The following is a 21,641-nucleotide window of genomic DNA, read 5'->3' on the forward strand; positions in this document are numbered from 1 at the left end:
GCTAATAACTGTTCTACTCTAACATTATCTCTCTCTCTCTCTCTCTCTGCCCCCGTAATTAGGTCTAAAAAAAGTTATCAATTGTGTATCCAGTGAAAAGTTGTTGCCCCACGACACTGGTCACAAAATTATTCTTGTTACTGTGATCTACTTTTCTTTTTCTCTGAGCAGCAAATAGGAATGAAGATAATTTGCATATTCTAAAAGGGTAATGGTTATATGGTAGTATATGGTATATAATAGCCGTTCTGTAAACAGTGTATACAGAAAGACTATTTGACTGAAGTTTCATCATAAATCAAAAACCAGAACAATGTTTCAAGATAATTAAAAACATTAAGTAAAAACTTCAATAAAATTTATGTGTTAAAACTTCATCATGCCTTTGCCTGACATCAAAAAAGGGAATGGTAGCACAAACACCATATCAAAGTAGGCAAATTAACTTTTTTCACTCTCATACAAAGTAAGACAAATGGAAAATTTATCACTCAATGATTACCAAATTTACTGATATCTGCATTAACATTCAGCATATACTCCATCTCTTTCTGCACATAATATTGAATACACGCTATTATCTGCTTTGGGGTTGATGTACTTGTACAAACATCGTCCAGATTTACTTACTTTCCTTTAAGTCTTAGTACTCCCCTTTCATGTAAATATTTACATAACTTACATTTTATAGTGAAGAGGATTTTTCCAACTGTATTACAGTATTTCTATAAGGATTTGTATCAGAGGAAAGAATAACATACAGTGCAAGTAATAACAGTTAAAACTCTTCTGTCATATTGATTACAATGAAAACTTCACTGAGTTCTTGTAACAGGTATCCTCTGTAGTGATGTGTATCCTTCTTCTGTGGTAGTAACATGGCACCGCAATCAGGCTACTGACCTGCGAATTGGCAGCTTCCTCAGGAATAAGCAACACAGCAGATTTTGCTATTCCTAATATTTTAGGCACATCCTTGGCAATTCCCCTAACCAGGCTCACATTGGTCAGTTCCAGGGTAAAATTCAAGCCCAGTAGAATAAATGCCTTTTAGAGAGAGAATTTAATTAAAAAGGCAGAAATTTAATTCCACTAGAAGCATGTTATCCAACAAAACAACCTGCAGATTTTGTTTGCTTACGTACAAAGCAGCATTTTCAAGACAAGTGTTTTGTTGATTATGTTTCTCAAAGAACTACAGCTAAGCTATCAATATTGTGAAAGTAATCTGCCAGCAGTTTGCTGGAATGTGAGTTTGTAAAGCAACCATTGCCATTTTAAAAAATTGTATCTGACACATCGGGCCTTAGCTTGATTTTAATCCTTAGTATTAAAAATATTTAAAATGGTTGTAAGAGCATGTAAGACTGTGATAATACTGACAAACAACAAGGAAACACAGAAGACTGCAGGTACATTTATCTTCATTGGTCACAAATGACAGATCACTATTTATAATCCAGAAGAAAACTAACAAAAATGTGTGCATACATATAATAACAAAATATTGAACTGATGGTAACACAAAACAACAATGTAAGGAAACATTAAATATTTGAACACATGCATAGGAGTGATTTTTCAATTACTATCAGAAAATGTGATTTTAAAATCCAGTTCTACTCCATAAAGAGGAAATTCGTAACACCAAAACTCTCTTTTCTGCTTCTTCTCAATTGATACGAGAGAGAATTTTATATCTTATATGTATTGTGATGAAACAAATGGAAACAATAGATATCATAGGAGCTGAAAGAGTAATACACACCTGGTTGCTTATTGGCACTCTTTTTACTCCAAAGCTGGCACCATCCTTTATTGTGAGGAATCCCACCTCATTCTCAGGTTCAATTAGTGCTTCATCATGAAGGGATATGACACGGTACTCAACCATCACTTCTTCAAATGCCCCAGCATGCCGAGTTACATTAATCTGAACATATCGATCCAGGGCTTCTTCTACCAATACTGACTGCTGATCAGAGTACAGGGCAAACACTCCATAAGGATCATCATTTGCAAACACTGTGATCTTTGAAATTCCTTTCTCATGGTCCAGATCTGCTCCACCTTCCACTGAAATCAGATGTACCTCATAGTTTTCATCCAGTTCTGGAACATCATCAGGTAACAGATAGATAATTATCTCTGCTGTACTCTGCTGGTCAGCAATGACAACAGATCCCTCTGTCTCAAGAAAGTCACCTGTGATGTCAAATTCACTACATATTTCCCAGTAAACCTGAAATTAGTATAGAAAATGCAAAATATAAAAGAAAGAAAAATTACCTCTAAAGTCAGAAACTTGCATATTCAGGATTCAATATAGACAGGATATGGCAAAGACTATTTTAAATGAGTAAAATAAAAATTGTTTTGGGTATGCATAGGAAAAATATCCTATCACACAGACTATCTTTCAAAATTGTATGTTATTTCATTAACAGTGCTATCTATGAATGTAAACATTTTCTTCGTCTAGTTTCAGAAAATTTATGTAAAATTATGTGGAATTTATGAATATTTTTCAAAAAGTATTGAAGTATCTATTTTCACACGAAAACACCCTTGCTATTTTTCTGTTTCCAATATTCCTCACATAAGAAAGGAATGAAGAACTCTCATTAAACACAGCAGATGTTTCTATTATTAGATCAATTTGTTTTAAATTAAATGAGTTCCTGTTAAATGCTGACTTCTAAACAACTTTAGGTAAAATACAATGTGCATAATGGTTCAGAAATGTCTGATTCTGTCTAAAAAAGTAAAGTGCGATGATATCAAAGACAACTCACTATGAAAGCATTGTCTGTTCTGTTCTCCCATCAAAAGCAAATGAGAGAAGGAGAGAGCAGCACAGCAGTTGTTTTTCTTTCCCCCAGACCAAGGAAGACTGAATTTTACTCTCCAAACCACAAGTATTAGGGCTAAGTCCTTCCTAAATTCAGTCTAAAAGGCAACATTTAAAAAAAAATTTGAGAAACAAGCAATTGAATGGCACAGAATGAGATATTTTTTCCATACATTGACACTGAGGATGGTTTCAGATAAAATTGTCTGTTAGGAAAAGAGTGAAAATACCGTTATGTTCCCCAGAATGCCTTGAATTCGTTTGACAAATAGTGTAATATTTTGTGGTCCTTCATCTCCTGAGGGTTCTGCATAGTTACTCTCAGTTAATGATTCGGGAGCAAACTGTACAATTCCATTGGGATCACCAAACTTCTCTATCTGTAAAAACGTAAACAAACATTTAAAAAAACAGAAGTGTAGTGTGAGTTGTATTCTTGCTCAAACTTCTGAGATTTTCACTGCTAGATACTACAGGGGCACATATCTGTTAGTTCTAAAAACAGCAGAGAAAATTTTGAATGTCCCTTTTTCAGTTTTCAGTTCCCCTGTCCAAGAAGGAAAATAACAGTGTTTTATTTCAAATGCTGTGTCTGATTATTTTGATTCTAAAGAAGGAAATGCCCAGGCACCTTGATATACAGAAACTCTTCTAACAATCCCAGTTTTCAAACTCAGCGCTATGAGAAAGAGAGCTCATCCACATCTGTCTGAACCATAACCAATGAGAATTTGAGGTAACCTGTCTTCCTGAAGGGGACTGGGGAAGTACGAGCTAATTTCATCAACACCTTACAGACCAGATAATAAAATAAAAATACATTTTCTGGGTAATCTCTCTAGAGCGATTTTGTTCGAGGGCTTCTTATAGCAGCTTTATAAATATTTCCTTAGTTGTAGTATTTTCTCCCTTCCTCTGAAGAAGATGTCAAGAGTGACATATCCTACTTGCAACTGCTGAAGGGTCAGAGCCTGGTGCTGTGTGGGCGAGTCCAGATTGCTATTATCTACCACACACAGATGATGGTTCGTGCAGGGCAAGCGGTCCAGCCTGGAGAGTTTGTCCTCCACTGTTTTTTGGTGTCTCGGGATTTGGGGAGGAGAGTGTGTGTGTGGATGATTTGTTCATCACTGTTTTTCATTTGCTATGGGGAAAAAGATATTTTGTGTTTGTCTTTGTGAAGCTTTGTGGAGAGCACCTTTTTGTGTGTAGATCACTCTCTCTACTGGATACCTTTGTCATTGATCTTGTTGCTGTTACTGTTTGTTTCTCATCTCACTGGTGTTTCCAAATAAATTTATCTTGACTGAGAAACTCTGCTTTTGTCTCCCTTTCACAAGAAGGTTTAGGGGAAGGGAAGCAGTTGAGTGGGGTTTAATTTCCAGCAGGGTTTAAACCACAACAGATGACAAACATATTGGCATATAGAAAAGTGGGCTCAATCCATGCTTGCTCCAAAGAGAGATACAGAAAACTGCAAATAAGAGAGCCAGCTAAGTACTTTTATAGCAATTTTTACTGATAGATTCTCTGCCCTTTCTCTTTCAGAATTTAAACATAATATGCAAAAATAGTGCAAAGGTCAAAAAAGCCAAATGACTAAGTAATCATTGTGATTCATTTTTAAAAGCTTTGCAGGATAAATACCAATATCAACAAAAATCTCTGAAGGAAGAGAAGCACTAATAACTTACTATTAATGTAATGCTGTTTGCCTTAGAATCTATTTCTGTTTCACCTTTCATAAGGCTCAGTCGAATAATGAAGGTTTCCTGAACTTCAACTTCTTCGTGAGGATAGATTTGTAGATTAATTGTTCTCAGACCTCCTTCTCCTTCTTCAAAATAGAATGATCCATTCACAGGGTCACCAATGTCACTATTCAGAGGAGACAAAATCTCTTCTGAATTGGGTCCCAAAATGTCCCAGTTAATCTGTGGAAGAGATCAGTTTCAGATTTAGAGAGATGACATATTATAACAGCATCCCAAGGGGAGAAGTGACAGAATACCAGAAGTACTTAGTTTAAATCTTTGCTATTAATACAGGATACAAAATAGTCATAATTAATTCTACGGGACAAAATACAGAAGCCTTTGAAAAAGTAAATGTGACAATTTATAAATAGGAATTTTAAAGTGTTAGTCACAATGCCAGTTTATTAAATTCTAGATGTTAGTAATAGAAAAGAAACTTAGATTTCTTCAGCATTTAGCAAGAATCATACAGGCCAGTGTCTATTTTTCTTCACTTTCATGACTTGTTCTGCAAAACTTCCCACATGAGTACTCATGATCAAAACCATTTTCCTTTGAAGTGTGATGCCAAGTCTAAAAATGACAAATATTTTTTATCATAAAAGTTTTTAATCCTTCAGATTATGAAGAAAATCATGAGTGCTTCACATTTGTTCAGCCTGATTAAAAGCTGTAGCATTTCCAGCAATTCCCACAAATTAGATTGCTTTTAAGGAGGTCATATTCAGGACTTTACAAATATTATCTTTCTCCAATGACTTCTAGAAAAAGTCAAAGACTGAAGTAAATTTTATATGTGGATGAGTTCATGGCTTTTAATGCAAATTATCCAGTTATTTGACACGACTGTGAAAGGCCCATCATGTTTTATATTTGTAACTTCACTTTATAAGTGGCCTGTATAAAGTAAAAAAAATATTCTAGAAAACTCACAGTAAGTAATTTCCTCAATTAAACTACTAGTAGTATATGAAATTAAATATAATTTTGGTGGGATTAGGAGCTAGTTCAAAACAATGTACACAATACCATAATAAAAGAAGGCAAGCAGGAGGAGAAAGAGGATTTTAAATGGGTAGCAACATTTTCTTTTACATTACAGCTATGTGCAATTCACATGTGTGAATGCATATGTGTAATTATCCTATTAGAAATCAGTCACTAAGAAAGCTCTCAAAGCAAAATGCAGGAGCTTTTTGACATAGTCACTGGAAAACCTTTGGTCTTTGACAGGCAAGACCCACCTGTGCCTCCACCAACCTCCCAGTCCTTTCCAACACCAGCGACACTGTTGTGGTTGCATCAGGGTTGGGAAGAATAATTTGGCTTTGGTTGAGAAATCGGACCATGCCATGGGGAGAGTCACTTTTCGCAATGGTGACCTGGCTTACCAGGTGGAGCCCCAGGACTGCTCCACCAGTGGCTCCTGTCAGTTGGATTTCAAATTGCTCTGCAAATTCGCTGCACAGAAAAAGAAAAAGATAGTCTCAGATATCTGAATGAAAATACAAAATATTAAAACTGTACCTAGTAATTTAATTGTGCATCCAAATGGATCTGTTTAAAGGAATAAAAAAATCATCTCCCTAGGTGCAACATAGAAGATTCCTTCTATTTGCATAGCATGGTGATATCTGAAATAAAACTATTTCAGTATCACCATTCTGAAATTCTATCATTATTCTACTTTCTACTTGTGTTAAGTTAAACAAAAATATGGAAAAATACTTTATTCTCCATAATGTTACTGTTGACACCAACATTTTTATAATGTAATTAAAAACTGTCCTTGATTGCATACTATTTAACAGGAACTATGACACTTGATGTAATACGTTAAGTGATCTTTCTCCCTTAGATGATATTTTAGCTTTGCAGAAATTTGTTTTTCAATTCCAGCTCTACACATGCTTATGTGTAAATTTTTTAGTGCATGCTAAAAATTACTTTATCAGAAGTAAATTGGTGAATAAATATCTGAAAATTTAATTACCTTTCTTCATCATTTATAATAGAGATAAAAATAAAGGACTGGTTCTGGCCATGAAAAAAAATTACAGTATTATTATGAATGACATAGTCAACACCATCAGGAAGTGCAGAAATACTTCGAGAAAGAAAATCAGCTGTGACATTGCCATAAGTTCCACGCTTTCTCAAAACAGGAATCATGATTAATCCAGCATCCTCTTCCACTACAAAAATAATCGAGAAGTTAGGTTATTTCAAAATTCATGCCATCACCTTGACCTCTAAACTATAGTGAGAACTTAAGGTAAACTTACCTGTTAGAAGGACATATTGTGGATCAAATTCTATGATACCTTCAGCATTGTCATTTTTTGCAATAGTGACCCATACTGTGGAGATATTTCCTATTATTGGAGGTTGATCCACCTGTAGGCCATTCTCTCTTACAGTAAAATCAAATCCACTTGCAAGAACATAAAAAACAACCAAACATAAAAATACATTTTAAACTTCTTGTGGAAGTATTAAGAAATTTGTGTGACAATTTGTCAATTACTGCAAGTAACTTCATTTTCTGCAGGTTCCACCAAAGACTTTTTTGTTACAGTTTTTCATATTATTATTTGTTAGAACACAAGAATAGTAGTTTATTCCTAGAAATGTGTATCTTTCATTTGTTCTTTCTCATTTCATGTTTTATTGAAATTTCTTTCAACTTGACAATTTGTATCTAATGTATGGACTTTAAGCTTTAATAAATCTTAACCAGCAACATCTTTGTACTAATGGTAAAATAATTGGGTTTACCATACATCCATTTTCTATTATGAATACAATTACAGTTATCTTACAAACTTTTACAGTAAAACAGATGAAGTGTCTAGCAGTGATTTTATTCAGGTAGATAAGAATCCAAATATAGTTTGTTTTTCTTGTTTGTTTTTCTGCTTATAACAAATCAACTGGGAACTTTAACTTTACCTTCCTTGGAGTTCCACTTCAGTAATCATCAATGAAAAGTTTTCAGGTCCTTCAGGAAAATCATCATCATGTATTTCAATCAAAATAATTTTACTTTCCTCCTCTGGTTCAAACACTATTTCCCTTACTGTGGGAGTAAAATCCATTCCTTCCTCTGCAGTGCCATTTATTATCTGAAAGCAAAGACGCACTCTGCCATAGGATCCCCTGGAACGCACAACAGTGATGTTAACCTGAGGGAAAGAGAATATTTTCTTTTAAAAATGGCTTTGTTTTCTGTTACAGTTGCCTCTAGGTGTTCTAAAGGCACCTTTTCAATGGCTCTTTCAGGTGACAACAATATGATTTATCAAGTACAGAGTACATGTAATTTAGCAGATAGCCTCAGTCATTTTAGAGAGTGATTTCTTTTCTTTCTAAAGTTGAACATTAGCATGAACATCACATCTAGCAATGATCTTGATATTTTTATATAAGAAAGAATTTTAATCTAATACCCATTTTTCATCTTCTGTTGTTTGCAATCGCTCATGGGAAAATGTAAACTCTCCATATGGATAATCACTGGCTGCCATGGTAATATTTGCTGTGCTGCTAGATTCATTTATGAGTCCTCCATCACTGATTCTGGTTAGTTGAAATTGGTAATAATGCTTCTCCTCAGGACAGTTGTCATCTACAGCCTATGGAAAAGAACCAATAACAGCTAAAAGGATTTAAACCATTTCCAGGGAGAGACATATAACTAATTTCTAGCCAAGATCCTAAGAAATAAAAGAAAGTACTTGAAATAGCTACTGGTATCAGAGCTCTCATATACCTGTATTAGAACAACTGCTGCAGACTGCCTATCTCGCATGGTCAAGGTCCCCGATACCTCAATAAATTCTGTCTGATGAGGAGGTGTTATATTCCAATATATTATGATCTCCCCAAAAATCCCTGGGCCACGTACCAGGCTGCAGGTAAGGACAAAACACAGATTTTATTTTTACCTTTAGTATTTAATATCCAATACAGAGATAGTATATAATACTGATGTGCATGGAGGAAATGTTATCAGCACTACAAAAGCTTGAGTTTTAATATACTTAATTATTATTAAGAACATGAGACTTCCTTTTTCAGGATTTTTCAGACCATCTCTGAAGTTCTCGTTTATTTCTCTGTGTTGGGAGGCATCTCAAGCTGTATTTTTACCAAGAGGTCTTTCAAGTTTCTTTCCGTGTGTAGCCCAAAGATGGAACCTGAAAACTCATTACTCTTGGTTCTATTCTGCTTTTCCAGAGATATGCAAAATAGAAGGGTAATTGGATATCAGGATAATGCCAGGGGCAATTTGATCTATAAGGCAGATGTAGGATACTAGAATACTTTGAGATTTTCTGAAATATGTTGTGTCTGCTACTTGTCTAAAACCCTATTAATAATGTAATGCTTGGTGAAATAAGTCATAGTAAAGATTTGTCTACACATTCTGCACATAACATGACCTTATACTACTTCTTGCACAAAGCATTATTTTGTCTTTTGGGCTTCTTGGGCTGTTCTGTTGCTTTATATTTTCTGGAAGTGTCATAATCTTTTTTTCCCAATGCTCTTTGAAGATTCTTCTAAGAATCTAAAACTCTTCATTCTGTTTTCACTTGACTGAATAAAACAATTGCGTCTTGTTTCCACCAAAATCCCCGTTCCCATATTGTTTATGCTAGAACATAGAAATTTGCTGAAATATTATTCAGGCACAAATCCTGATTCAAATTCTAGAAAGCACAAAGCAACTTCAAATGTCAGATTTCCTTACCCCTTTCCTTTGATGAAGATCATTTTTCCTTTGGTGCATCGATGTTGTAAACAACTTTAAGACAGAGAGGAATATTTGGACCTCCCCATTAATATTGAAAGGACATACACATGGTGTATTCTGCCCTTTCTTAAAACCAGTTATCTAGTTTTCAAAATAGTTCTGATTATAAAAATTATGATAAAATGCAGTACTTGATATATTCTTCCCAAATGTGGAGTCTCATAGCTTTTGAATCTGGGCTGTTCTTCTTTCCTTGAAAAAATGAGAGATGTACCCACCTAACAAGAGCAGTTCCATTATAATTTCCTGATGGTTCTCCAATCAAAATGTGCTTGGATGAATGGGCTATCCCAACCACCCCAGAAGCTCCTTCATCTCCCGTAATAATGATGGTTGCAACACCTGTGAAGAGAACAATGCTTCTCATGGTAAGTGAAAACTAAGCAATGAGCTATCTTTGGTAAATTTTGTGACATGAGTGGTTAAACATCAGCTTCGTAGAGGGCCTATGGAACTCTCTTTGACTTCTTCAGACAAGAGGCTTAGGGAGAAAGACCACCTAGCTGCACACAACATACTTAAGCACTGCAGACTAAAATAATATGAACAGACTTAGAATAGTTCTCATATAGAATATCTAAAACCAGAAGACACTGAATTAATTCTTTACCATTTACAGGGGATATCTCTGCATCACCAGTAGAGACTAGCTGAATGGTAAATGTTTCATTCCCCTCCAGCAGACCATCTTGTATTGCATGTAAAATAATCAGCTTCTGGAACTCAGTCTGCATCACATAAAGACCAGAAAGACATTGATATATTTTAAATTAAATTAAACAAAATACAGTATTAAAACCGATTTCTTTTTTTAACATATCAAGTGTTAGGAATGCTTGACATATTCTCTAGTATTTTTAAATATCAGGTATCTGATCAGGCGGAAATTTCTTCTCACAGATTAATAAATAGTAAAAAGTGTCTCCAAAACATTGCATGCCACCCTAAAAATACCCTCCTATTTTCAGTTAAATAAAGATTGAAATTCCTTTGAAATTGTATTCACAAAGATGTTTTCAACTTAGAGGAAACTTTCTATACAGAAATTGCATATTCTAAGGATTAACACATTATTAAGATTAGATATATTAGTTGGTTTTCCCAGTGGGAAGTGGCAAACACATGGTATAAATTTAGTATACCATACCTACACAGTTGTATGCTTATACTTAAGCACATATAAAAGTTCAGGACAAAATGTCAAAGACTATCAGTAGACAAAGGGTAGCGAAACTTTGCCAAATACTGATGGTTTAAACCAGAAAAAAAATCTAATTTCCAGCTGGCTCAAAGTACAACAACCAGCATCCCTATTTATTTAATGAAAAACAAGCTTGTACAGAGAGAAAATAGATTAATATCTTTCTCAACCCTTTCAGTATAAATTTTCTTTTTAAGATGCCTGATACTGTAGGGCATTAAGTGGATTTCTGTAATCATTATCTACATTCAGCAGACTTCAATTCCTCTTTCTTAATTGTAAAAAAGGTGGAGATTTGAATAGCTACCTTCCTGATGATTACATTATGCTGCATTAAAAGAGCATGTCAGCTTTCCTTTACAGCTTGAAAGAAGCCTGAATACTGCTAGCCCCTCAGTTCAAACTGACCTTTTTCTAGTAACCCCCTAATATAGGAGGTTACTAGAAAAGTGCAAGTAAAAAGTAAGTACAGTTACTCTATACTTGGTAACTCCCTACTTCTAAAAACATGAAACAACAACCATACAAACACACACAAGTAGAAGAAGGTATTTCTAAATCTAACAGTAAATAAGTTATTGCAAGGTCTGAAATACCTCACTGAAATGAAGGGTACCATTTAGAGGGGTCAGATCATATCTGGCTGCTTCCTCGAGAATCCATAACACTGTAACTGCTCCTCGTCCTCCCTGACTTCGACTTACATTGAGCAAAACAACTGCAGCAGAGTCATCAGGTGTCTGAGGTTCCTTCACAGTTACCTGATGGAAAAAAGAGAGGGAGAGTGTGGGAAAGGCTGTATTGAAAAAGTCAAAAGCTGCATTGATAATGTCAAATGAGAGCAATACATTTTTGAGATAAACAACAGAAAACATTATTAATGACAATTCTGAACAACAGGAGTGAAAATGAACAGGAACATAACAGGTGTGAGGACTGTGTTGAATTCTGCTAGCATGGATTAGTTACTCAGGTGATTTCTGTATGCTCTATGGTTCAAAACAATTACTGACAATGTCACCAGCAGGCTCAGCACCAGCAAAATGGAGAGCAGAAGCACTCCAAAAACTAAGATGAGATATGCTTTGTCATTTCTTTCCAAATTTTACTTTCAGTAAGGCAGATTATTATACAGACCATCAAAAATCCCACCTACAATGTCCTGAATTGTTAGTATAGTGAATTAAATTGATTCAGTCATACAGAAATCTTTATTTATATAGCAGCACTTTCACTGTTACTACCATCCTATACAGCTACATGAAGACAGGCACTAAAAAAATTTCAATGAAATCATGTCTTCCACTGCTGTGGAAGGCTTACGAAAATCAGCTAGTGACACAAACCCACCCTCCAGCTGTAGCAGAAATGAGTGTAACCTAAATCAAACTCACATTCTTTTCTTCAAACCCGAACACCCCAACAGGGGAATCATTTGGTGGAATAGCAACAGTTACCAGCGTGTCATTCCCAAGTCTTGCACCACCTGTTACCCTCACCAGGGCAATTTTGAATATCTCAAGGAATTCAACTTCACTGTCATCTATGATTATGATTTCTATTTCTCCTGTAGCCTGTAGAAATGTTAAAAAGAAAAAAAAAACAACAAAGCTTCCTTTATAATATTCTGTGAATTGCTTGAAAAAAATTTAAAATAGGCAAATTATATCTACTAATAGATAAACAGACACTGCTCACTTGTTCATTTTTCTTCTTATGTTTGTATATTTATAAAAGAAGATATAATTTCAGCAGTGGTTTTTAAGTCCATCAATGTAAATTGTAAATGGTTTGTTAAAACCATCAGAGTGCTCTGCTTTGGTACTCAGCAGAAAGTGAATGTTGACAATATTGTCAATATTCAGTCAAAATTCTGCATACTATACATATCCTTCCCTTTGCCAAAGACTGCTTATATTCACTTAAAATCAAAATCCCTTGTGTACAATAAGTATTCTCACGTGCAGCACGAAATTTAAAATTATGTGTAGAACACAGCTAAGAAAACATATAGGCTTATTCTGAGAATTTATAATGAAGATGGATATCTCTACAAATTTTCAGTGTAACGGGGTTTATTATTAGAAGTTATGTCCTCATTTGCCAAAGTATCAATGACACACAAGCCTATTTGGTCCATGCTTATGAATATTCTGGTTTTCCATGTTAAAGAACCAAAGCTGGGAGCATAATTCATAGGCTTAAGGCCATAAATGACACGTTTTCAGTGAAAATTCTGCTAGAGGAAAACACACAAAAAATCTTAAGCTGGTAACCCAAAGTTAGGTAAACTTTCAGCAAGTGAATACCTGCCCATCTGCAAATGTAAGGTTTCCAAATGATGGTGTGAAGTCTTCAAAGCTGGCAGTTGAATGAATGGCTTCCCAGTACAGAATTGTTGACCCAAACCTCCCAGCCTGTCGAACAACTGGGAGTTTCAGTACATTCTGTGGTGGTGGTACCTCATAACCAACAACAGCTCCAGTGATATCCTGTACATTCAAAAAGAAACTGCAGAGTCTCTCAACAAACTTTTTTTTTTTTTCCTCAAGTTGACTTGCACTTAAATATAAATTAAGAAATACATAACTACTTGTGAAATGGTCTGGCCTTATTTTTTTTCTTAGAGGAATGACCTGGGATTAGATTACCTCCTGACACCCCTTTTTATGACTCTAGTTTCAGCACTGCCCGTTCTGTAATAAATTTTGTGTATTATTTGTGATGAACCTCTTAGGAAAGAATTATTTGTCTGGTATCTGGCCATTTTATCCAGAACAACTTAGTATTGTAAAACCTATCACAACACTTTCAGAAGTCATCTGAAATTAAATCAGACTGTCTTGCTTGAATGCCACTTTACATGTTTTTTATTCAGACTTATTTACCTTTGTAACATTAAAATTAAATATTCCTCTGGCATCATCATTTTCTTCAATTGTTATTTCAGCTATTTCTAATCCAAGCCTCTTCACACTTGGCTGACCTCCAGAGGAAGAAGGAATCAGTTGCACATCAGTAATATTGATTATAAATCCTTCCTGTAATTCTGGAATATCGTCCTGAGGAAAAAAAATAAATGTCTTCTTTTTTTAATGATACATTGCAAGTTTACAATACAGTTGACTACTTGTAGGTTGTTTCTTGTTAAAAACTTCTCAGCATTTGGGCCATATAATCAATCTCTTGTTTCATACTATATGAAAGATGAAAATTACTACATTTGCTGAGATTTTGAAATCAAATCTGACAAGTCAAATTCCAGATGTGCAAGAACAGTTGAAAGCAGGGCTGGCTGTCACCTGTTACTGCTACCCAGAAGAAAGTCAGCTAGATCTCAGAAACCAAGCCATGACTTGAAAATCAGTATCTCCACTCTAAATATTTTTAAAAATTATACATAATCTTTTTTCCTTTTTCATTATTATAAGTAAATTTTGGGACTATAACAAACAAAGAATTTGGCTCATTCGCAGTGATGAGTATGCAAGGTTTTTTTGAAAGAGGTGGCTGCAAGAGTCCCAGCACAGCCATTTCTAGAATGTTAAGTCAAACTACTAGTATAAAATCAGTACCATTTCCATTTCCTTAAAAGATATAATAGCTAAAGAAGTTGTTAGGCTACTCACAGGCAAAATAATGACTATGACAGAAGTTGTTGTTGCATTCCCTGCCATAATGACTGTTTTCCTTTCCAGTATATAATCCTCATTTTCTGTTGCTCGGTTGGAGGGGGGCAGCTCAAAGTTTGGTGCAGTGCTCAAGTGAACTGCAAGATCTCCGACAAATCCTTGCTCTCGAACAATTTGTAGAGTAACAGTAGTTGAATTCTGCCCTATAGTAAGGAGAGGGAAAAAAATCAAGATATGATTGTTTTACAGTCATAGAGTATGTTGAGTTGGACAGGACTCATCAGGATCACTGGAGTCCAACACCTGGTCCTGCACAGGACACTCCAAGAATCACACCACAGGCCCGAAAGAATTGTTCAAACACTTCTTGGACTCTGTCAGGCTTGGTGATGAAACCACTTCCCAGAGGACACTGTTCCAATGCTCAGCCATGCTCTGAGTAAAAAAAAATTTTCTGATATCCAACCTAAATCAGCCTAAACTCAGCTTCATGCAATTTACTCGAGTCCTGTCACTGGGCACTAGAGAGTGCCGCAATTAGCGTCTGTCCCTCCTCTTCTACTCACAAGAAGGTTGTAACTGGGATGAGGCTTCCCCTCAGTCTTCTCCTGTCCAGGCTGAACAGACCAAATGACCTCAGCCACTCCTCATATGGCTTCCCCTCCAGGCTCTTCGCCATCCTCATGGCCCTCCTCTGCATGCTGTCTAATAGGTCCATGTCTTTCTTATATTGCAGTGCCCAAACCTGCCCCCAGCACTGGAGGTGAGGCTGCCCCAGCTCAGAGCAGAGCAGGACAATTCCCTCCCTTGCCTAGCTGGTGATGCTGCTCCTGATGCCCCCCAGGACAGGCTTGGCCCTCCTGGCTGCCAGGGCACTGCTGCCTCATGTTCAGCTTTCCATCAACCAGGTCCCTTTCCATGGCACTGCTTTCCAGCATCTCATTCCCCAGTCTGTCCATACATCCAGCGTTGCCCCATCTCAGGAGCAAACTCCAACACTTTCCCTGGTTGAACTTCATAGAGTTAGTGATTGCCCAGTGCTCTTACTTGTCAAGGTCTCTCTAATTTGTTGAGGTCTCTTATCAGGGCCTCTCCACCCTCAAGGGAGTCAACAGCTCCTTCCCATTTAATATTGTCAGCAAATTTAGTATTCCTAAGAGTCCTGCATCCAGGTTGTTCACGAAGATGTTGAACAGAACCAAGACTAGGATGGAGCCCTATGAAAGCCCCATTTTAACCCTTGACCTGCTTGATTTTCAGCTCACCTAACTACTGGAGCTGCTTGCTAGAGCCCACTTCATTTCTGCTCAGTGTCACAACAGTCCTTGGATAATTCCAGGGCTTAAGCAGATGAGCACACACAACTGGTGTGAACACACAAAACAGTACCTACATCTAGAGGTACTGTGCATTTAAAAACTGGATCTAGAAGAAGAATAAGATATGGAATATCTACAGTTTTATATGTGTGTTACACAAATTATTACTTCAACACTTCTACTTTTATTCAGTTATCCTTCAAAATTTCCATCTCAATAATTTGCCTGGCCTTTCATGCCTAGGCAATCACTACTAATTCTAACAAAGAAAGCGGTATTGAGGGCAGTCATTCTGGCTGTAAATGTCACATTTCCTTAACTCAAATATTGAAGAAGTTAAATAGACTTGCATCAGTCAGGGTCAGCACCCTTTTGGGAAAGCAGATGTATAAATGTTTATAACGTGGAAGAAATCAACACATTATGTTACTTCCAGGTGCTAAAACAGGGGCAACACCAATTCACCTGAAAATAGAACATGTTAGAATGTTTTATCTGTGATAATATGCTCTGATGGAAAAAGTATTTTGTACATCTGATTTGTTAATATGGACAGAATATTAAATCATTAGAAAATTCTAATTGGGTTGTTAAAGTATGAATAGCCCATCATGTAGCTGTGGAAAGAGCCCCAAAGAATGCCAGCTAGATCCCTGAGTCAGGAGAGAGGGAAGACGCATGAGCATGATGGCAATTCTCCTCTGGCCAACTGCCTTGGGAGACCCTTTTGAACTTGTGCCTGGAAGGAAAACCAAATAAATTCCTGAAGTGGAATTCACTCCTGATCTGCTTCCTTCCTTCCCCTAGCCCTCTGAGCAAAAAACTTCCCATTTTGAACCACTTCAAGGGGAAAGTCTTTCTATGTAAATTATTTTAAACATTATAGCAATCCCATTAAATGGGCAACTTCTGCTTTTTATATAAACAGAAGTATTTTATGCATCTGTGATTTGCAACTTACCTCTCAAACAAGAATGGCTGGGGAATATTGATGTGCGCAATGTGAAACAGTTATATATTTTAAGGGATATTTATGTTACATTTTAATAAAAACCTGCTGATATATATGTAGAATATATACATGTACATACATACATACATACATACATACATACATATATCCATATACTTACATATATATATGTATGTGTGTGTAACCAGTGTTGTAAGTTCAACAATGCTGACTTTGAAAAAACAAACATTCTTTCCTAAGAATCAAGAAACAGACTTACCTTCTGGCTCGGTGGTTTTAACAAAGAGAGACTCCATATGCCACGCAATCACACCATGTGGAGAGTCACTGGGTAAAATGTTAAGTACAGCTCTCGCCCTTTCAGGATCAATGACAGCTCCTTTTGTGATGTCTTGAACACCCACAGTGGTAACACGGGTGAGTGTGATTTCCACCGCCTCTGAAAGTTCTGCAACACTGTCTGCGAGAATTGTCAGGGTGATTGTAGACAGGGCCTGACCTTCTGAAAATGTAATCTAAAGTTTTAGAGGAACGGGGGGAAAAAGTCAAATTTCTTGTCAGTGTTGTTAAACCTAGAGTTTTATTCTGTAAGCGCTATCAGTTATAAAATGCATATACATACACACATACATATCTCATAAAATCATAGAATATGAGGTTGGAAGGGACCACAAGGATTATCTGGCCTAATCTTTCTTGGCAGTACCACAGTCTACACAAGATGGCCCAGCATCCTGTATAGCTCAATCTTAAAAGTGTCAGTTTTGGGGAGTCCACAACTTTCCTGGGAGGGTTATTCCAATGGATGATTGTTCTCATGGTGAAAACTTCTCCTCTTATGTTCAATGAGAATCTCCCCAGGAGTAACTTGCATCCATTATCCCTTGTCTTTTCAATGTGACATATTGTAATCCTCCTTTCTAGCCACCTTTTAAATACTGAATCATGGTCTGAACATAAGGTCTAAGCATAACCTTCTTCTGTCAAGGTTGAACAGTTCTCTCAAACTTCCCTCATATGACAGGCTTCTCAGTCCTGACCAGATTTGTGGCCAGCTCTGGACCCACACAAGCCTGCCCATATCTATTTTCCATAATGGGGACCTAAACACAGAATTCCAGCTGTAGCCCAAAAAGTGCTCAGTAGAATGGGCTAATGACTGCTTTATCTCTGCTGGGAGTGGCCTTGTTGATGCAACCCAGAAACATCCTGGTGGATTGCCTCAGCGTTCACTTATATGGAGCTTATCGATCAGCAGGATCCCTAGGTCCCTTTCCTTGGAGCTAATCCCCATTCAGGATACATGCCAGTGGGTGCTGCATTCCTGGATTATGTTTCCCATAGTACAACATTTGCTCCTGATGAATCTTCCAGCCTATCCAGGTCTTCCTGCTGGGTGACACTCCAAAGTGTCCGCTCCCTCACTTCCTCACTTAGTTATCATCATCAAACTTCATCAGAGTACACCTGATCTCATCACCCACATCACTTATGATGATATTAAAAACTCTCGGGCCCAATATTGATCTCTGAGTGACCACACTTGTGACAGGTTGTCAGTCTGAAAAGGAGCTGTTTATCACCACTCCCTGGGTGCAGCAATTACACATTCATTTATTTAGAAGAAGGCTATGGCAAGTTGTATCAAAAGCCTTGGAGAAATCCAGGTAGACAACGGCTTTTTCTTTTGTTATTACACAGACTTTATCTGAAGATTTTTTCATCTTATTTTCTCCTCATCCTGCTGAGATGGGTGAGTAAGAACAAACTAGTTGGGGCTTTTTAGACAGCTAAGGTAAACACACCACATAAATCCATATCAAAAGAAGGATGAACACATAATATCTACTGAAATCATTGTTATGTAAAGAAATGGCTACTCAAATGGCTACTTTTTTTTCTTCTTCTTCTTCTTCTTCAGATAAAATGATTGATACATGCTTTGTCTATCTATATTCTTATTTTTAAATTCAAAGGGCCTGCCACTTAATTAGGTCTTTCTCAACAAACAAGACGTTTCTAATAAACACTTAGGCTACACGTAATGTGTAGGACAGACATGTCCACTTAGTAATACACCTTTCTGGATCTTCTTGCCTGCAAAGCTATGCAGCGTACTCATGTGGTATGTAGCTGGAATGCTCAAGGATTACTCTAACAATTTCATTAGGATTGTTTTGGCATCCTTGATTTCCAGTCCATTTATTTTTCTCTTCATTTTTCTTGGGGCTTTGTGTTTGCTATAGACAGCCACAAGGTGGAGGACTTTGATTCACAGAAACTGGTTCCTGCCAGTCTTAAGGCATATAAAGAGCTTTGGCCACAGGAAAAAACTCTGTTTTAACATGTCTGGGAATCTAAAAGTCTCAGAAACATAGAAAACTGGAACTTGTAATATTCTTCTGGGACACTTAAGTTCTCCATTGTATTGAGAAGGTCAGCTCAAAAAGCAAACACTCCTAGATTCCCACCTATGCAAATGGTTTGACACAGTAGCTGAATCTCACAGCAGGAAGAAAGGAAGATGGGAACAGGATACTACAGATACACATTTCCAGTGCCTGGACAGCATTGCAATATCAGGTTCTAGAAGTGTTAGAGTGATTCGCTGTATTATGTGCCAGGCAGAAGCAGAAGTGACTAGAAAAGGAAAGGACCAGTAAGGAGTAACAGAAAAGTGGGGTAATCTGACATGTACTGTCCTTCTCACTCATATTACATCTCACACATATTACATCGTATACATCTTTATTTATTGCCTGAAACAATACAGTCAGTGCTTCCCCAATAACAGTGATAATATTAAATACCATTCCTGAAGCTGGAAATACATCACTTATGCTCCCATTAGCGATCCACTCTACTGTAACTCGTCCATATGTTCCTATTAAACGTTCAATATTCAGGGTGATCAAGCTGTCCTGTTCCATTTCTTCAATTTGCTTAAATAAAGAACTCTGGAAAACATACAGCAGCAAAACCAAAGCATTATTTTCTTATAAAGAAAAGTTTCTTTAGGGAACAGGGTATTCAAAGGGGGCCAGAGATACTGGACATCAGTAGATTAACCTACTCTTAAGAAGCTAAATGCCAGTCTATTGATAAAATTTTATATATCTTAATACGCAACAGACCCAAATTTCATAAACATATGAAATGTCAGACCTCTTCATCCTAGGCAACAAATCAATGTTTTTAGTTACTTTTTTTAGTACAGTATTTTATGTCCAAATCATGTGAAGCGGATCACAAACATGTAGACTTTCAAGACAGACATATTTTTACTGCTGTTACTTTACTATTATTCATCCTCCTCACACAAGTCCAGATGCAATGTTTCATTTCAGTGATGATTCTTCTGTGTTTTATACCTTCATTATGCATTTAGTACATATATCTGTTTACATAACTTCTAAAATATTTGATGATTTAAGAATCACAACTCCAAATAATACCTTCAGTCTGACATTTTCTCCAAAGTTTTTATTTTGTTCAGGCAGATGGGCTCATCCTGCGGCATAACTATTTTAGAGGAAAAGAATTTTTACTTAACTCCCTTGATTAACCAGGCAGTAGAAACTATGATGATATTATACTATATATGCCATCTGAAAACTAATTTTGTAGGTTGCTGCAAAATGAAACTGATAAAATAATGTGTTGTTCTAAACGTAAGGGGTAACAAAACCCCCCCGATAGGGACAGACTAGAACTGAGTTTCAACCAAGTAACAATGCTAAATAGCAGGTAAGGCTCTTCTGTCTCAGGTTGCTACAAGACTACAAAAAGAATCCCATCACATGCAATTTTAGTATGTTTGTGTTCTGTTATTCAGAAATTATATATACACATTTTAATGATTTACCTTAAAAGTTTTACCTGAGCAAATGCAATGACTCCATAGGCATTGTCATTGGGAGGAATAATTATGTTAACAAAACTGTGAACACCAATCTCTGCCCCTCCTTTAGGGTTTTTCAGCCGCACTTGAAAACGTTCTTCCTCCTCTGGGATGATGTCATCCAGTATATTGACTGCTATCACAGCTTCCATGTCCCCAGGCTCAAATATCAATTCACCTGAACTAGCATACAAACAAACACATCAAGTAATTATAAACTGAGGATATGGTTAATGAACTTTGAAAGCAATACAGAAAATTTAAAAAGCAATTTTGATGCTGAAATTGTTGTTTCTATTCCTAAGTCAATGAGGTTTAAAGGTTGTGGGATTAGTGTTTGTTTGTTTTTTTCTTAATTACAATAGAACATATAGTAACTGATATTTCTTATTAATGTAATGTAATTTAATTGATCCTAAATAAAAGCTTCAATATCATGTTTAACTGCAAGTCCTTTTATTCCATATTTTAAAGCAAATTGTGAGAAGTTCGACTTCAGGTTATCTTAAGGATACCTGTGAAAAATTCTCTTTAGTGTTAATAAACACACCACTCACAGGTGTCTATAATGGTCTCCACTGTAACAAAAAGGTGATCACAGAAAAAGGAATGCAAGAGCTGGGAGATAAACCAAAAAACCTACCTAGGTATAAAATCTGACTGCTTGGAGATACTTGTCAGCTCATAAATCTGGGAGCTGGACTCTACGGAAAGAGCAATCAAACTCTTGCTGGAGTTTAGAGACCTTGTAGTAGTGGAAGTGATGTGATCTGCGTATGGGGCTGCCAGCATCAGAGAGAATTGGTTCCCTTCTGAGTTCCAGGAGTACAGTGCTGTTGTGTCCTTACCAGAGAGGAGAATGTGAACTACATTGAGCAAGGAAGAGAAAAAAAAGAAATATTCAGTGATATAATTCAGTGATATTTAGATGTTCTTGTAACACCAGAAATGACCTTGGCAGTACAATTGTTAAAGTATCTATTGAAATCTGATACATAATATGAGAATTGGATGCACATATTTCTTCAATTCCAGTACTCTAAATAAAATCTTACCTAAACCTGAAGGAGGCATGAAAACATGGATGTTTCTTACAGAAGAGACTGGAAGAGACTGAAAGTGTCTGAAGGTAGACTGCCCTGTCTCCCAGATGAAAATTTCAGAATTTCCCATTTCTACAAAGGAGAA

General features: G+C 36.4%; 1 protein-coding gene across 1 annotated transcript in view; it reads right to left on the reverse strand.

The window, feature by feature from the left end:
- ADGRV1 (adhesion G protein-coupled receptor V1) overlaps window positions 1-21,641 on the reverse strand; it is a 264,541-nt gene that overhangs the window by 162,017 nt on the left and 80,883 nt on the right. The window contains exons 50-71 of the mRNA XM_063423040.1: window positions 21,509-21,628; window positions 21,097-21,319; window positions 20,432-20,636; window positions 19,363-19,509; window positions 16,812-17,067; window positions 14,258-14,463; window positions 13,517-13,690; window positions 12,938-13,120; window positions 12,023-12,202; window positions 11,225-11,389; window positions 10,038-10,155; window positions 9,646-9,769; window positions 8,381-8,519; window positions 8,058-8,243; window positions 7,561-7,793; window positions 6,894-7,042; window positions 6,602-6,803; window positions 5,853-6,069; window positions 4,546-4,785; window positions 3,082-3,231; window positions 1,769-2,242; window positions 904-1,047 (exon numbers count right to left, since the gene is read on the reverse strand). Coding sequence (XP_063279110.1) covers window positions 904-1,047; window positions 1,769-2,242; window positions 3,082-3,231; window positions 4,546-4,785; window positions 5,853-6,069; window positions 6,602-6,803; window positions 6,894-7,042; window positions 7,561-7,793; window positions 8,058-8,243; window positions 8,381-8,519; window positions 9,646-9,769; window positions 10,038-10,155; window positions 11,225-11,389; window positions 12,023-12,202; window positions 12,938-13,120; window positions 13,517-13,690; window positions 14,258-14,463; window positions 16,812-17,067; window positions 19,363-19,509; window positions 20,432-20,636; window positions 21,097-21,319; window positions 21,509-21,628 — 4,235 coding nt within the window. The remainder of the gene's footprint in view (window positions 1-903; window positions 1,048-1,768; window positions 2,243-3,081; window positions 3,232-4,545; window positions 4,786-5,852; window positions 6,070-6,601; window positions 6,804-6,893; window positions 7,043-7,560; window positions 7,794-8,057; window positions 8,244-8,380; window positions 8,520-9,645; window positions 9,770-10,037; window positions 10,156-11,224; window positions 11,390-12,022; window positions 12,203-12,937; window positions 13,121-13,516; window positions 13,691-14,257; window positions 14,464-16,811; window positions 17,068-19,362; window positions 19,510-20,431; window positions 20,637-21,096; window positions 21,320-21,508; window positions 21,629-21,641) is intronic.

The sequence above is a fragment of the Prinia subflava genome, chromosome Z (genome assembly GCF_021018805.1).
Source record: "Prinia subflava isolate CZ2003 ecotype Zambia chromosome Z, Cam_Psub_1.2, whole genome shotgun sequence".
Classification (NCBI taxonomy): domain Eukaryota; kingdom Metazoa; phylum Chordata; class Aves; order Passeriformes; family Cisticolidae; genus Prinia; species Prinia subflava.